Genomic DNA, 18,476 nt, shown 5'->3' on the forward strand with positions numbered 1-18,476 from the left:
GCAAATGTATAGTCTCCCAGCAAAGTTCTGACTCCAACTAGCTGCTTCTCATATCTTGAAAAGAAACGGTAACTTTACGGCTGTGGCTCTGCATGCTGAGGAGTGATGGTTGGGAGGAGTCCATTTGAGAAAGCAACGGCTGAATTAATAATGAATAATCAGAAGWAGTGAACCGCTGCAGAAAAGGTGGTAGAAGGCTTACAGAGCCTGATGAAGACCTTGACTGTTGTGTTGTGCAGTGCAGGATGCTGCCGAGGTGGAGGAGCCTGTCTTGCTATTCTGAYCTAAAGCCAGGGTGGCTGGGAGCAGCCCTAGAGCCCTCCTGATCTCTGCCTGGCTGCTGCAGCTCTAGTAGGGAGTAGCCAGAGCACAGCAGGCTTTTAACTGCGATGCACTCCTTGCCTTGACAGCTGGAGGAAGTTTGGCATGGGAGCCAAATCTATTGGCYTTTTGTCAGCTTTGGGGTATCTTTCACATTTTGGGAATTCCCCGTGAGGGAGGTACCACTGCAGCTGGGGTAGAGCTCAGAGCTCAACCCCTGTGGCTGGCCACTCTGTGATGATTTTGGCAAGGATATGTTTTTTTTTTGTTTGTTTTTTTTTGTTTGTTTTTTGCTATTTTTAGGTCTCTTTGATTTTATAAATAGCTAAATGATAAGTAAAATTTCAGGATTTACCCTACAGTTGAATTTTATTTGGGATTTTTTGCATGTGTGTGTAATATCATTTGTATTTATTATTCCTACTGCTGTCGTCACTTGCACATTTTCTGCAAACAGAACAAAAGRCAGCTGCCTTTTTAGCAAGCTTACAGTCCAACCATTCTGTACAGTAAAAGATAGCAGAGGATACAGAGAGAGCGAGCCTGGAGGGGGCTCAAGAAAACCCTGAGATAATATTGGTCAGGCTGCCTTTGTCAGACCTCTCCTCTGAACTATTGTAATATGCATATACTTGCTGCTAATAAAAGAAGCAAYGTGGATGTAACTAAAGAAAAAATGTCTCAATTTACATGCAGCTGGGGTTTGCATTTTTGGGGGTACCACTGTTGGGACGTGCAGCTAGCTGGCAGACCTACACAACAAAGTGTGTTTTTAATTGATYGTGTCTGATGACTACTGCCAGATTTTAGTCATTCACCTTGACTTCTGTTTCAAGAGCCCTCTGACCAAATTGATTCTTGATATCAGCATAAAAATCTGTGTTGGTGAACTCTCAGCTTTGACTCACATTCTGGGATCAACTCCTGTCTCARTTACTCTCTCCTCACTAATTGTTTGTTCATACTTTTTAGGGAGACCAGAAACTGCAATTACATTAGATTCAGAGTTCATCCRGTTCAAATCCCTGTCTCCTGTGCAGGTGATTTCCACTTACTTCATAGAAAAGAGAAAGAAATCCTGCATTAGTCAGAGAGGAGTTAATCTGCCATTATTCTTAAGCGCTAATAGAAATTGTGCTTTGGTATTTTTTTTTAATAAAAATATTTTTAAAAAAATTATTAATAGAACAAATGAATATTCCTGTCTGTGTAATTATCCYATCCCTTTTGGAATTCTGTTAAACTATTTGTCTTCATGACATCCTTTGTCAAATGGTTTTCTGCTTTTTGCTTCTCACTGAAAGGATTTCTTCTTAATTTTTGTTTTTTCCCATCTCTACTTTGTTGAATATTRTCTGCTTCTTGCACTATGAGACAAGCAAACGCAGAATCCTGTTGATGTTTCAGTCTGGGCTGTCCGGTATTTTGTATACTTACTTGATGCTCTCTTAAACCGGTAACCTTTTTGATCCTTTTCATGTGTGGTGTTTCCCTCTGTAATTCTCACTGCTGAAGATACTTACACTTTAGTTTGTGTTTTTCAATATATGGGATTTACTGAAATAGGAAAGGAAGGAACAACTGAAGGTTTAGAAGTTTAATAGTCCTCTGAAAACATGACTACCAACAGAGATTGAGGAGGCTGGCTATCTCRGTTGTCATACCTACATTATCTGGGGGATCATATTTGAGAAAGTGTACTGGTGCAGAAGCCACTGATGRATCACTGTAGGCCTCACCAGCAGCCCAGCCTAGACCCCTCCTCCTTCTGGCATATTAAATCTGTTGGTCCTCTATCAGTGGGACTCCTTTGCTACACTCACGCTGGTTGCTCACCTCTAAAATCAGCTCTCAGCACCTAATATATAGGTTTTTTTCTGCTGGGGGGTGGGGGGAGGGAGCAATAGCTGTTCTAACAACCGCCTTTTCTCCCCACCCCACCTTGTTTATTAGGGGAGATATAATTCCTCTTTCTYGGTACACGTGACCATCTGGGTGATATGGTCAAGGCCTGTGTCTGGATGCTGTGCTGTAATAAGAGTTGTTTTCTTCCTCAGTACAGCAGGAGTACCTACTTACATCCTATTTATGCCATAGCTATCACATGGAACAAGAGATGAAGCAACTTCAGCTATGTTCCTTCCAGTGTTATTCTGTTGTATTGTCATGTCTTTGCAAGATTTCCAAGGGATTTCTTTAGCTCAGGCTGCTAATATAGACCATAGTTGGCTGTTTCTTTCTGTTTTGAGGATAGGGAAGTATTTATCTGAAAACATCCTATTGTGGTTGTTGCCATGTAGATAACTTACCAATTTCTGTTGAAAAGATAGGCCAAAGAAGATGCAAAACTGATACAGGCCATGATTTCAGAATACAGAGCTGGTTAGTGCTTGCTAAAAACATCTTTGGCCATCGTGATCGCTGCCCAAAGGTAAGTAAAGTTTCTTTCTATGCACCTTCACTCACAAGTTACATGCTTGGGTTTTGCCAATTGCGTCTAAGTTCAGCTTTTTATCTATCAAGTGACTCTCAAGATATTTAGTCTGCTTATTTTCACCTACATTTATCATGTATAGGAGGATGAATGAGATAGATAAAGAAGCTGTTCTGAGTGCCCAGACTTGTAGTGAGGGTATGCAAACCCTTTTTTGCATGGAGCGGTGGATTTCAGGGAAGATTTCTGAGACTGGAAACGCCACTGGCTGTTGACCTTCCTCTCAGACTGGGCTGCAGTCAGTGAAGATAAATTTGTAGGCAATCCAGTTGGGATTTTTCCATGACATAAGGGAATGATGAGGAACTCCAAGCTCTGAAAAGATGACTCAGTGCTGCTGGTGCTGAGTTAGACCTATCACTGTACCCATTGCCGAGGCACGCAGCCCGCACCCAATTTCATCCTCTGCCCACATGAATGTGTCATCTATCTGTGCATGACTGAAGCATTTATATCAGAAACATTTACCTGCCAAAATTATTAGCAAATTTTGTAAAAAGTTATTATCTTCCTCCAACATTTCAAGTATTTTTCTTCTCTGTGTTCTTTCTGTCCCCTCTTTGGATCTGTTATATTCTGTAAGTGATCATGCTGTACCTGTAGGTCTATTTGGGAGAACTGTATTTGGAAAGCCATTTATGAATCAGCCGAAGGAATAATTGTGGGAGGGACTCACTGAGCTAAAGTAATGTATAGAATAGAAATGGATCTTTGTTTTGAATGGGATGTTGTCTCTTAATGCTAAGTAGTAGATCTAAAAAGTAATCTGGATTAGTGGAATTGATAAAGGCATATGCTCTTCACTTGCATGATTCGTCCAGGATTAAAAAGTGGCCTTATCTGGCAGCCTAACTTTATCCAAGTCATACAAGAATCAGTTTAATTTAGTTCTATGAAATTCAGCCCTGTGAAATTCATTCACTTTCACAACACTGTGTAAAAGAGGCTGTGAATTCATTCAACTACTAAGAAAAAGTGACTTCCCAACCTAAAGGGATGTGAACACATGTATTTTCTGATTGTATATTACACTTCCAGATGTAGCAGAAATCAAGCCCTCACAGGGCCTAGATCAGGATTTGTGTGCGTGTGGCTGCATGCATGTCTCTGAGATTAGGAACTCTAGGCAACCCCGCCACGTGGTGTTCTAGGTCTTTTGGAAAGTATAAGGCCTCGTGTCATCTTTCAGAGAATGGGAGATCAGGAGTTTCTTTAGGCAAAGTGTAATTATTTTTTTGTCTTAAACCAAAGGTGAAAGCCAAGGCCATGGCTCGTGAGAATATATAGTTTCCAAGCCACCCTCAAGAGAAGGAACAGAAGACACCCGATCTCCTGCTCTGGGAGAGGTGCTCTAGGTGCTTCCTAACTCTAAGCAGCCTATTAGCCCTAATGAGCTGGAGGAAATGGATTTCTCCTGCAGAGCGTGGGAAAGAAGAGACTAGAAATAATGGGAAAATTTCCCTAGCCTTCTCTGCCATAGAGGATGGGAGGATTCGTGGGACGATAGATGGAGGTGTGGTAGATTAAGGAAAGGTTTTAGAGCAGTTATCATGAAACTTTTCTTTGTTCATTTTGTTTTGACCTACAGCCTCAAAAATGACCAACATAAGGTATTTGCAGTGAAGATCTAGGGGAAAAAAAAACTTTCTGTGAACTGAAACCAGCAGGTTTCACAGAGTCCTAGTTAAGAAGCTAGTCACAGGTGAGTCACATCCTGCCTTACCTGACATTGCACAAATGATCCAGAGAAAACGGTGTGATGCGACTCCTCTATGGTAATTTAAATGAGAAGGATGTTTGCTGGCATGCATTTCTCAACATGCAGTACAGCAAAATACTTTTCTGCAGATCTGTCAGCAAAGGCTGGTAGAACAAAGGAAGCATAGGCGTTAATCTGGAATAATGGACAAGAGGTGGCAGGAAATGCTGAGAAGATTTGAGTCTTGTGACTTGTGACAGTTTTTACTGGAAAGCCAGGAGCACAAGTCTGACACATTCCCAAATGAGTTTAAATTATTGGGCTAGTATTTAAAAAGTAGCTTATGGTATTATTGGAAATAATACAAAGAAAAAGGGGAAGATCTTTATCAGTAACATTAACCTAGGTTTTATTTACGGTTTATATATTAAAATATTTAAATATAACTGTGTGAGCACACACCATGCAGTGTTGTTAGTATCCAAGTTATTAAGATACTATTACATGGGAACCGGAACAAGTAGAAGTGGAGAGTTTTAATTCCACATCTCCAAATGCAAATAGGGGTTTGGCTTAACACAGCATGCAGTGTTGGCTGGGGGGGTCTCATCTGGGACTAACACTGTCAGATCTGTGACGTTTGGAATCAGAAGTACACTGTTTTTGGGTAGCAGTTGAGGGGAGAAACTGCATTTAAAAAAAAAAAAAAAAAAAAAAAGGTTTCTCACAGAAACCAGAGACTATCTGATTGTAAGATGATGTAGCTCTACTAAAAGGTGTGGACAACTACTTAGAGTAGTTGAAGATGTGGCATAAGGTCGCTGTCAACATCCACTATTTTTCTTCCTTCATCTGCTATTGCTTTATGTAAGAACAGACAAATTTGCTGTTGATACAAAGCTCTATCTGATTGGATTTCATGTGGCCTCCTTTTTTTCCATATCCAAGATCATGGCAACCTGTTTCTCACCCACAACTGATTTCCCAATTTCCTCCATTCCTCCTTTCAAGTCTCCTTGTGGTATATAAAGCATCTGCTACTGTTTAGTAACTTTCTGCACCTGTAGTTCTATCGGTTTGGGACACTGGAATACATTTTCCTCACTCTGGCATGCTAAGATACAAACTGTGCCCCTGGGCTGAGTGCTGGAAAGTTATTCAGTAGCACCAATTGCAGACAGTGTGAGGGAAGCAGCTCTCAAAGAGTCTTGTCAGCATCAAGGCTGAACATTAATGGTCCAAGCTGAAGCAAATTTTTTGACTCCCTGATATGAAACTAACTTGTTCCTGTTGTCTGAGTGCCAAAGGAAGCTGTTTCTTAGTTGATGAATAAGGTATGAAGTGTAAACTTTGCATTGAGACTTACGCAATTACCTTGCAGGTTTTCAGGAGAAAGGGGATTGTGTGTTTCTAGTCAGCTTGCACCCAGATGTCAGCATATGGGCTGAGATTTCTTTTTGAAGAATGCCATGCAGGCTCCCTCTTGGTTGAAACTGAAGTGAGAATTTCATTTTACTGAAACTCTTCAGATTACTTCCCTCCCTTGCTTCCTATATCATTTGTAAAGTGCCCTTTTTTAAGAAAACAAAAAACCCYCAAACTCTGCTGAAATAAGACTCGTACTGGAAGAAAAGATTCTTTTTTTCCACAGGACCCTTGCAATGGAAGACACCCAATGTCAGTGCCAGATCCTGTTTCTCGTGTCTGCTAAGTTCAGTGGGGCCAACCCCAGATGTCTGAAAACCTGTGATGCAGGTGGTTGTGCCCAGGTGGTAATGGCCCAGCTCCCATGCCAGCCCTGTGCTTTCTGTGCAGGGGCAGAGTGTTGTGGCCCTTCCTAAGGTGCTGACCCTGCCAGTGAAAAGGTTTGGTGCACAGAAGGCTTTGCAGTTGCAATTTTGAAATCCAGTCCGTGGTTCAGATAGGGCATAGTAGTAGAGATGACACAGGACCTTGGCCTGGCTGGCACACCCCAGCCTTCGCTAACCCATATGCCTATCCTGCCCCCCAATCCCCTATTTTTTTGGACAGTTTGAGTTCTGCTTTGCACAATGAAACTCTCTGCTTATACGCCCTTGCGCTGTTCAATCTCTAATAACTTGGCACTATTCACTGAACATATCTTGTGTTTTAATTCTTCCCCACATTTTAGAGTGGGAAGAGAAGGCTCTGGATTTTTATCTTTTCTTCACAGTTATGCCTGGACCAAGATTACACAGAAACTTGAAGTTGAACCAAGAATTAAATCTAAACTTTTGAGGCCAGGTAGAACAGCTTTATCCTGGAACCATCCTCTTTCCTCTCTCCTTTGGGGTGGGGGTGGGGGGAAGTGCTTTTGAAAYGCTGAGTAACAGTATGCTTTGTTGTGGGATATGTGGTGTAGTGAATCTGAATCCATATTTTTGTTAAGGTGAACCCATCTTTGAACTCAATATTAAAGACTACAGTGCAGTTACGCCTCCCATAACAGGACAAAATATTACACTTATTGTTTTTGCAGATAGCATAATCAAGAGGACTTTTAGTTCTATTCTGCCTTTTGTTGTTTTAGTGTACTGTTATTGTACGTGGCTGATGGAAAAATGGAATTAATACAGTGAGCTTCCTTTTTAAAAACATAAATCTACCACCTTAAAGGCTCAGCACATATTCCTTCCATTCAAAAAGTATGGACTTCAGGATCTCTAGATTAGTACTGTAGATAGTTCTGGTTTATTGACGTTAAACAATGTATTTAAGGCAGGAATAATATATTAGAAAGTTTATAAAATGTTACTGAGGCCTAGTACTCGCACGATATTCAGACACAGTGGCAGGGTATATTATAAGGCAAAAAAGAAAGCCCCCCCAAAATTAAAAGCAAGCTTTATGATGACTGATCTTCCTTCTTAGTCTTATCATGAATATCCAAAATATGTTCATCTGTTGCAAGTAAGTGGCTGAATGAATTATGTATTACTGGGCAGACAGAAGACAGACTCCATGTCTATAGTCCTGCACTGATGCTATTGTGGAGGACTTTTGGGATCTTGTGTGAAGTCCTACTGGATTTTGCTCGACAAGTGGCTTGCCCACACACAGCTCAGTGCAGCATCAATTCCTATGACAGGTCATGTTTTGTTTTGCTTTCTTTGGTCTTAATTAAATCAAACACCTGACAAACAGTTGCAAGAAAACATTATATGAAAGATTCGTTGACATCACTGTTTCAGTAGAGAGATGAAGATATTTCCTACCTCTCTGGGAGCTTCTCCAAAAACTCTTGGAAGACTTAAGATTTTACATTCTTAATTCAGATATCAGATATACAAGGCCAAAGAAAAGTCTTTTAGGCATTCTTTGTGCGTTGTAAGGAAGCAGGACAGGACAACCCCCCTTCTTTTTTCCATGAAGATCATGTCTGGGGAGAGCACAAAGTGTTTAAAGTAACTAACCAAAGACTTAACCTACAGGTAAATCGGTAACTTTATACTGAGATGTCATTCTTTTGTGCGTTCAGGAGAGTGAGGTGAAAGGCAGAAAAGAAATAGTCTGTCCGTTCAAAGGCAAAAAGCCATCTGGGATACAGTTTCCATTTTCTATACAGTAAGTTTTAGCTAGGAAGAGAACCTCAGTGAGCCAGAGCCTGGCAAGGGCATTCTAAGTTATATATACTGCCTTTTTACAGTGTGCCACTACCCCCCTTTTGTGAGGCCTGAAGCACAGAGCAAAACATGGAGGTGGGCCCACTGGAGCTGAAGWTATGCTGAAGGTCGCTTCTAAGTCCTAAGGAATCATAGAATCATAGAATCAGGAAGGCTGGAAGGGACCTCTGGAGATCATCTAGTCCAATCTCCCCACTCAACAGGGTCACCTAGAGCATGTTAGACAGGGTTGCATCCAGGCAGGCCTTGAATATCTGCAGAGAAGGAGACTCCACAACCTCTCTGGGCAACCTGTTCCAGTGCTCGGTCACTCTCACAGTGAAAAAATTCCCCCTCACGTTCAAGTGGAACTTCCTGTGGTTCAGTTTGTGCCCATTGCCTCTTGTCCTGTAGTATGGGACAACTGAAAAGAGTTTGTCCCCTTGACACCCTCCCTTCAGGTACTTATACRCATTGCTAAGATCCCCCCTCAGTCTTCTCTTCCCCAGGCTGGAGATGCCCAGCTCTCGCAGCCTTTCCTCATAGGGCAGGTGCTCCAACTCTCTGATCATCTTCATAACCCTACGCTGGACTCTCTCCAGTAGCTCCAGGTCTGTCTTGTCCTGGGAAGCCCACAACTGGACGCAGTACTCGAGATGAGGCCTCCCCAGGGCTGAGTAGAGGGGCAGGATCACCTCCCTCGACCTGCTGGCAACGGTCTTCCCATTGCAYCCCAGGATACCATTGGCCTTCTTGGCCACAAGGGCACATTGCTGGCTTATGGTCACCAGCACTCCCAGGTCTTTCTCTGCAGAGTTGCTCTCCAGAAGGTCAGCCCCAAGGAGATCAGTCAGTTTTTGTGTGAAGAATTTGGTATAATGATTTGTGAGCAGGAGGTGTACAAGTTCCCTAGATCCGTAAGAAAAACAGTTTCCAGATCCATGGAGGAAGAAACCATGCTTACATCAGGTAGCTCTGCTACTAAGACTGGCTCTCAACAAGTAATCCCGTGTACAAGCCACTAAGCAGGAGGTAAGCTTGCCTCCAGACTGGAATTGAGGAATTTTAGCCCAAATTTGGAGCTGGTGATGATGCTAGGGAGTCTGACTGACTGCTGTCTCCTAATCTCTGCCTTCATAATGCTACAGATAGGAAGAGCTCACAGAGCATATAAACCAGGGCACGAGGCTTCTGTGTTGTGCTACTTTGTCCTAATGCTTTCCCATGGCTAGGAAGGGGAGCAGCAAGGAGGTTAATTCTGTCTCACTGCTGACGTGTGTATGCTTCCTGCATATTACGTGGTAGGGTAGCACTGTGCAGACTCATACTGTTACTTGGTTGTGGATCTAGGCTATGATTACCTCTTCAACAGCTTCCTGGAGACTGAGGGCGAGACTGAATTTACAGAGGTTCAACAGGACYTTATGCAAATTCTTGTTGGTAGGTTTTGGTGTTAGCTGTTTGGAAGGTGAGCTGGTTTTACACAGAAGGAAGTAAAACAGAAATGACAGTGTTTAATATTTTCAACTATCCTGAGAAAAACCTACAAGAAGATGCATATTTATTTTAGTTCACAGTGTAAATGGTGCTTGTCAATTGCCTATTCACCTTAGACAGCCTTGTGTGAGTTTCAGCCCTTTACAAAGGGTCGCTTCTGCTGTTTATGCCAACTTCTCTGGATTTCCTGAATATTTCTGATCTTAAGTTTTGAACAGGAATTCTGTAAAATTGACTGCATGCCCTAAATTTTTTCAAARCTAATGCTAATCTCATTGATGCCTTATTTGTGTTCTGCTTAGCGTCACGCACTGGCTGTGGCAGGGTGGTCTGCAGTGACAAAGTTCCTCTGCTCCGAGAAGTTACCTTGTGTTCCTCGTTGTAAGTTACAACTGCTCGGCTGAGCTGCAGTAACTAACAGGGTTCAATCTCCTGCTCCTTGGTAGACGTGTAATAAACCAAGCCAGCATAGGTTTCGCTTGATAAGTGAGAGCAATATTGGAAGACCACTGGTAAGAATTTTTAATCAGTCATTTATGATTTTTGGATTCAGTTAAATAGCTAAGCCCTGTGTCAGTAACACAAATGAGTCATGGTAATAAGAAAGTTTACGTTGTCTCATGTTATAGCTATGCCCTGCTTAAGTCTGTGTTGCTCTTTATATTTGCATGAGGAAGGCTTTGTAGAGTAAGAATGAACTTGGGTTGAAATTTCAGATGCAAAAGAGCTCACTGTGCAAACTCTCCTAAAGTCACTTCAGTGCCTTTAGCTTTTTAAAGAATGACTGTTCAGCTGTTTCTGAAACTGCTCTTACCTTCACCAAAGTAAATGAGAAATAACACTTGCAAATCAGTGAAATTATACCGATGTGAAACTGCTGAAAATAAAGTTAGAATGAGAACCCTCAGTCCTTAATTTGGTATTTGGGGGGAGGGAGGAAGAAGGATGACGAATAGAAATAATGCAAGTGTAAACATGCCTTTCTAGTTCTGTAGAAGTGCTAATACATTCTCTTCCTAACAAGCATACTCTGCAAACACTCTTAGCTGAGAGTAAGTTTATACGTTAGACCACTGTATTCAATGAAGTAAATCATGCAAGTAAAGAGAAGTGWGTGCCTAAGTGTTTTTCGGGACTGGGAACTATATAGTTACACAGTACACTGGACTGTTTCCTTTTCAGTTATTTTGTTCCACTTGTTACGTAATATGTTTTTCAAAATAGAGAATAATTATATAATCATCCAAATTAGTCACTCGGGGGTGGGGGGGGGGAATATAAGAATATCCTCTATACTTTAAGAAACAAAACCAAATCCTAAATAGACAATTAGCCTGTAGACTGCAGTATCTTAAATGAGTAAATGACAGGCTTTGTGGAGCTCTTTTTAAAAACTCTTCTGTGACAGTGAATGATGCAGTATTAAAAGCTATTTTTGGGTTATATTATGGGTGCGTGAACCAAGCTAGCCAAAGTTAAGAAAGCCAAAACACACTTACTCTCCAAGAAAGTGATGCTGGAGAAGCAGCAACTTCTGATTCATCTTATCTGCATCCCAAGTGATACTGGCCCACCCTGGGAAGCTACCGCAATTCTAATATATCCTTAAAGCCTTGAAAGTYTTCACTGATACCTAAGCCTTTTGCTTACTCTTTACAAATAGGCAAACTTARTGCCTGTTTACTTTCGTCATCCCAGTCTGAACTTCAGCAAGCAGCTCTGGGGTAGGCTGTCCCCTGTCCCTGCTGCGTGGGCATCCAGCAGGTTTGAGGCTSGTGGATGCTTTGTGGGGAGCAAGAAAATGCCTTGCTTAGGGAGCAAAAACATCTAAATGTGTGAAAAGGGAGCAGGGCTGCCTTGCTCCTCCTCAGACAGTGGAAAAGTGAGAAGAGCACATGCTATTCGTAGGTATTCTTAACTGAGGCTGGTGGGTCTGTGGGCCATGCCACTGGGCATGGTAGCATCTCCATCATCAAGCTGCTTTACACACTCACTTGTCTATATCCTCAAGTCACTGCTACATACTACCTTGGTGATTTTTCTTTCTTTCTTTCTTTCTTTCTTTCTTTCTTTCTTTCTTTTCTTTCTTCTTTTTTTTAATTAACAATAGCTATTACAATAGGGAAGAGCTAGTAGATTTTATTCTAGCTCTCACATTGTCAATCAGTATAATTTTCTACTTTGTTCTGATGCAAGAGGAACAGAACTATTTTCAGATCCTTAGCAGAGCTAGTAGTAAACACTGATGTCACTACAGGGTCTATTTTTTTTTTTCAGAGTTTTTTCTCTGATGGAAAAGCTCCCTTAAAGATCTCCTTTCTTTCCTTGCTGGAGATCCTCCTGCCCTTGTGGTGGTAGTGCAGTCATTTGTAAGACCACTGAAGTGGTTCAAGGCATATAATAACAAGGCAAAGTTTTTTGGGGGATGGTTATTTTTAACCTAGCTGAGCTCTACAGCTSTATCAGCACAATAAGCCTGTAGTGAACAGCAGCCTGGGGGCAAGATAATAGCTTGAAAGAGGAAAGGGACAGGGAGCAGCAACTCATTGAGCTGCTTCGTYGCTGAGGAAAACGTGTCACACGATTGCTTGCTGATTCTTCCACTTGATCAGATGATATGGATGCCAAGTGGAGGATGTCTCATTTTTACAGCTACTGTATTGGTTAGAAGGCAGCTTCAAGCTTAGTATACATGCAATCTACCCTAAAATGCATGAATTTCACTGAGGTTGTGTTTGGTGGTTCTTTGCCTGTTGAAGGTCTCACAATGACTGTTTTCCGCTTGTAATAAATGAAATGTTGTTACTATTTATTTCAAAGGGAGATTTGGTTCAAGACTTGAAGTCCCAGAGTCAAAATTCRCATTGCTAACTTTCAGGCTGGAGCAAAGAAACTTAGCAAATCACCAGGTTGACCAGAGGGTACTCAATTTTAAATTTGCCAAGCGTGACTTGGGTTTTCCTGTTTCTATTTGTTGAAGTCCCCTCTCTACTTGTGTGTCTTTCTCAGTCATAGATGTTACCTCAGTTTCTCTTCATTGTATTTAGTGCTTAAYGTCTTCTTAGCAGACACCTGACAGAAGAACACACTCACTGGGTTGAATATATTGATAYGTAGGTATAGCCAATGTCAGCTGGAATACAGAAGAAAATAAGAGGGAATATTATGTATGTGTAAACAAACAGCCTATGTTGTTTCATGTTGACACGTATACAACACTAAGMCAGAAACTCGTGCCGGAGGCAAGTGAAATGCATTTTGAACCACTAGAGGTATTCCTTCTGTGATAACTCAGATGGCATGATTTCTGTCTCCTTGCTTTCAATCAAACCCTGCTGATCTGTTAACAATAATATTGATTTCTAAGGTGGTATATGTGTAGGAGTTGCTACAAGATGCATTTTCTTGTATTTTTCAGTGTATCCTTGTTTATATTTACTTGATTCAGAGAGAATATGTAGATCAAAAAACTCTTTAATGTTGTTGTATTTTTATACATCTCTTTAAAATTTTAGCCTATGGCGGTAAAATCAACTTCTCCTTAGCACAGATTGCATGTACTCTCTACAATGAAACTTTTCTGGAAATTGATGCTTCAGTAATCACAGGTTCATTCCCTAAAGTAAAAGAGTGTGTAAAATTAATTTCTGTGTGTTTGACTTTTCTTTGTAGTGGTAGTAGTTGAAAACAGAAAGGAGTAGTAGAAGTTCATGAGGAAGTTCTCAAATCCATGGCTAAAGCAGACAGTAAAATAACGAACTAATTACCGCCTGAAAATAAGTTACACATACCTTTTGAGGAAAGTCAGAGCTGTTGACACTAAAACATTTGCAGGTGTGTTTCACAGACAGTAAATGTTCTCTATCCATCCAGCCTTTTATTTACCTTTTCACATGGCAGCCGTTTAGATTTTGTAGTATGTTTTTTTTCATGCACAGTCAAAATCATTCATTGATTAAGCAGTCTCAATCCATTTATATCTTTTAGTATTTGATGTACATCTCGGTACTTTTACCAGTGTGCTGCTTTAGTTTAGAGACCATATTATTTAAGAATTATAAGGTACAAAAGCCTTTGGTTATGAAAATAACTTTTTTCACTGGATATGGACTGGAACGTGAGCGGGAAGGAAGTAGGAAGCAAGAAAGTGGTGATTTTGAGGTTCCTGGTACCATGAAGTTGCATCTAGTGGATCAGTGGAAATCTACTGCGGATGGTTGTGTCAAGGAGAAAATGCGGAATATTGGCAAAGTCTGTAAGTGCCAGTTTGCATCTTAGGAATATAGYGCTATGGGCCACAGAATGTGATATGTTTATGGCAGCTGGTGAGAGTGTAGATTGGTGGCCTTTGCAAGAATTTACTATATGTACAGATTGGTCGGTGTCCAGCCTCTCTTCCCAGAAACTAGCAGTGAAGAAGCTGGGACATGAGATGGGACACTGGGATGTGTCCTCCACCCACAGGGATGCAGAGAGCTCTGAGACACAGATCACAGAGAGCGAGGGTGCAGGACCACTTGAGTGGGATCACTTGATGCTGATTCATGGCTATATGGTGACATCTGGTTGTGGTGACATCTGGAAAGCTTTCCATGAAGGCTGAGGTTGAGTTTGGGCTGTCCCCCATACTAACTGTCCAGTGATGGTGGCTGAGCATTTCATTGTCCTCATAAACTGACTCTGGAGGTCCATTAGGAAATGACAGCATGTAGGCCAAGGTCTAAAACACTGTGATGARTGACTGTGTGTGTGGGGGAAACTGGAATAAACGAACAGAGACACAAAAACCAAAGTTTGGTATTTTCCGTTTCTATGGGAAATGCTGTTAAGATGTAGTAGTGTGTGCCAGCCTATTTCATCCTTTGTCTCATACCTCTGCAGACAGAAAAATCATTTTATCTGTGTGCTTTTTCCAGCACATGGAAAAGGGCCAGAAGCATTACAACTTACCAAGAAAAGTGATTAAAAATGAGCTTAATTTTAAGCATGTTAATGACCTCTAAAAGACATAGTTGCAGTAAACTCTTTCCCTCCCTTTTTTTCCTTTTTTTTTTCCTTTTAATCAAAAAAAAAGAAAGAAAGGAAAGAAAGCATCTGAGATTACTTCGGAGAACCTGCTTCCAAAATTGTTGATTAAAGAAGGATAAGCACTTAGCTTAAGGCTCCAAAGGTCAACTCTGYTGAATTTAAGTGACTGATGGATTCCCTTCACCAGAGGTGCAATTTTCCCTCAAGAAACATTTCTTTAAAGACCAATGCTGGCTGGCTGGTATTTATGAGAGTCCAACAGGAATTGCAAGTAGGTGGTTAGGGTTATCATTTACTCATCTATTTCTGCCAGTATTGTAACACCAGGATCCCACAACGCTGCTTCGTAGCRTGAGACAAATTGTCTGCCAGGTCAAGGTGGGAGAAAAGTGAGGGCAGCCTGCTGCTTTGCTGCTCTTGCTGAGCGCCTGCGAGCTCCCCGCCGGCTCCGACCATTGCCTGCACCACGACCGGTGCTGTTTCTGCTGCCCCTGTGCATGTGCCCACGTGCTCGGGAACCCTTCAAGGGGATGCTGCTCACGTGGCTACAAACAAGACAGTTTTTCTTCTGCAGGTCAGCACAGCGAGAACAGTAAGTTTTTTGGCTCCATTTGCAAATCCGTATTATATATTGGCTCTCCCTACAGCTCAAATGATTTTCAGTAGATTGCTATAGTACAAAATATCAGCTAGCRTGAGTAAGAGGTACCTTGGCCTGCTTCAGTAGAAAGATCCCTTGTTTTGATCCCTCCCAGATTTGACTTTTGAGGAGCCAGTTGATGATGATTTGGCTTTATAAGATGTATTTTTGCTGCCTCTTTCTCTATTTAATGCCTATGTTTTTGATTAAAAAATAGATTATACTCACTAAAGAAAGCTCAGATKTTTCACATATCCTACTGTGGGAAAAATATCATAATTGGGGGATTACAGAAAAAAATTTGAGTAATAGATGTTTKCAGCTTAATATATTCTAAGTGTTTTTTTTTGATTTGTCATTTTACTAGAAATATACTTAAACAAAAGTAAACAAAGCCCATCCTTACCTCAAGCAAAAAMTTTTATGAGATTGAGTAAAATATCTGGCAGGACTTAAAATAAGTTTTGTGTTGTTTATTAACTGAAAAATGTTTTGAAAATCATATAGTGATTTTTTTGGTTTATTCTTTCAGAACTGCAAGACAAATTAATGCTAATGATTCAGCTGTTATCCAGCTAAATAAAATAGGTTTCTGAGGTTAAGTTAGGCCTCTGTTAACATTAGTTAATGCTGTGTTGGATGTGCTGCCTGATTGGTTAAAAAAAAAAAAAAAGTAATCTGTGTTGTGTTCATTTTAAAAAAACTGTAAAGAACACCCCCACCCAAACAAAAAATATTCCGCAGAAAACCCAAATAAAGGAAGTTCCTGAACTCATAGGAAAAAAGAAAAAAAAAAAAAAAGAATAAGGCACTAATAATATTAATGCCCTTACTGATCTCACTATTTATATATTCTTGGCTTTCCTTGCCTAATTTGGTCAATCACATCCTTTAAATTAAGATGAGACTCCAAATCTTTCCATTCAGGCTTTAGATTCCCAGCTCTGCTGTGTCTTTGAGAAAGTCGTCATTGCTGCATTTCTGGCTCCTCTGCAATGGGCAGATGTTGAAGATGTTGACTGTGGATGAAAATGTACAGCTTACATTTTTGTAAGTTCTTCCTTCCAAAAATGACCCCCTTTCTGCTGTCACCTTCTTAGGATTCTACCTTTAGAAGAAGAAAAAACATTTCAAGCTTTTACTGTCTTTGGTTTGCTTAGGTTGCCCCCTTTTTTGCTGTTCMTATTTGAACCATGACAAGTATTTCTCTAAAAGAGAAAATTATATAAATGGATCCTGATGTCAGGCCATTGGACTCATAACTAGTTATTCAATGTTTCCAGTGGAAGTGCCRTGAGGTTAGAGTGACAGCTAAAATAGGGATGGAGATACTACCTTGGCCTTGAAACCCATCCTGGATTTTGGAACTGGAACTCCTGGGTTCTGTGTTCAGAGACACACAACGGCTAGATACGTGACCTTAGGCTACCTGCAGGACTTTGTTTTAAATGTCACAGAGTGCCATGGAGCTGAGGAATTTTGGCCCCRTTTCTACAGTAGTCGTGGGATATTGCGTGGGGGCTCTTTGGGCAGAAGGGGCTGCAGGAATAGCAGAATCCTCGGAATTGCAATGCCCTTAATACCAGCAATGACCTTGGCACTTGGAGGAGGGCACCCAAATTGAGGAGAGATGGCAAAGGTCAGCAGACTCTCAGCATCAACAAGGCCTGGGCAGAGCTCAGCCCTTCATTCATTACGGAGCAATGAAAGCGACAATACGGCCTTTTTCTGCGTTTGTGGCATTTGTGGCCCTCTTCACTGTCCATTGTGTTGATTTCAATGAAACTTAAGCACATACTTAGAATTAAGCACTTCTTTGCGTGTTGCCCTCAGGAGAGAGAGTTTCCTCAAGTAGGGCCAAACATGTACTTTGTACAGGGCATCTTCTGACCCAGAAGGTCAGTTAAAGCTTTTGAGGGGCCCTGAAGGGATATTTTTAATTGTTCAAAGTCTTGTTTTGTTTTCAGGCTCTGCAAAATAATCTGAATGTGTGTTTGTACAAATGCATAAGGGAAAAACTGGCAAAGAGAAAAACTTGCTGTTCGTTGTGGTTCAGATCTTACAACTGTGGAGTCAGACTGAGTTTTGCTATTGATTTCAGTGACAGCAGGGACAATCTGTCTAGCCACTTTGTATGAATACATACGTTTTTCCCACATAGGAATAAAAGTAGCTTGTATAAAATCCTGGCATTTTTGATGATATGATACATGACTTGTTAAAATTATGGTATGCTTGCATAATGTTTTTAACCTCAGAGTAGAGAATAATTTTCATTCTTCTAACAGAAATCTCAGCCCAAGGAGAGAGAGACAGGTAAGGCCTGCCTAGATGCAGGTTTACAGAAGCACTTCTGAGTCCAGAGTGCTAGGCATTATAACCTTCAGGTTAGGTGTGTTCCACAGCAAACTCACTTCAGTAGTTACAGTCTGCTGGTAGGAGAATCCATTTCTGGGCTAATTCTGCCCTCCCTCCATCCTGGCTGATGTTATTTCACCTGAGCCTAACCTACATTTATTAGGGGATTATGTTTGTTTTTTTTTTTTTTTTCTTCTTCTCTTTAGCCTGATCTGATGAAAGTTGTTTTTGTGAAGATGACGTGAAGAAACAGCACCAGATCCTCACTATGCTTTTGGGCTAGGCAGAAGCAGGGACAGCAGCAGGCAAAGGCTCTGCCTGGAGGGTCTTTTAGATGGGTGCTATGCAAATCTCTGTGTTAAACCTAAAGGTCTTAATGACTGTGTGCAGGTTGAAAACTCAGATGTGCTCCCTCTCTTTTGTTGAAGGAGGAAGTGTTTTTTGCTGCGGGTCTGAGAAAGGGCAGACAGGCATGGAGAAAGAGGTAAGTGAAGAAAAACTACGTTTAAAAAAAGAACTGAGAGGGCTATTCCTAGCATTGCTATTTCATAATATTTTTTTGTAGTGTGATGGGAGGGAGGTTAGCAGACACGTAGGCTCCTTTATATCATTGACAAGTCAAGGGGATGATTAACGAGAGTACCAGACAATATAATGGTAGGAGAAGGCCCACGGAAGTTAAACAAAAGTGCCTTCAGAATTTAGAGAATTCCCATGATCCATAGTAGGACCTCATTGTGCTTGTCTACTGTTTCTATTTTTGATTAGATTTATAAACACAGCACCACATATTTTCATGTGGCTCGTAGCCCGGGG

The 18,476-nt window shown here is 41.1% G+C and overlaps 1 protein-coding gene across 1 annotated transcript in view; it reads left to right on the top strand.

Annotated features, from left to right (window-relative positions):
• Positions 1-18,128: 18,128 nt before the first annotated feature.
• Positions 18,129-18,476, top strand: part of LOC146593614 (uncharacterized) — a 166,095-nt gene continuing 165,747 nt past the window's right edge. Inside the window, exon 1 of the mRNA XM_085308958.1 lies at positions 18,129-18,144. Within this exon, the coding sequence (XP_085165084.1) occupies positions 18,133-18,144 (12 nt within the window). The 5' untranslated portion in view covers positions 18,129-18,132. The remainder of the gene's footprint in view (positions 18,145-18,476) is intronic.

Source organism: Rhea americana, unplaced genomic scaffold (assembly GCF_003343005.1).
Source record: "Rhea americana isolate MKP2758 unplaced genomic scaffold, rheAme1 scaffold_288, whole genome shotgun sequence".
NCBI lineage: Eukaryota > Metazoa > Chordata > Aves > Rheiformes > Rheidae > Rhea > Rhea americana.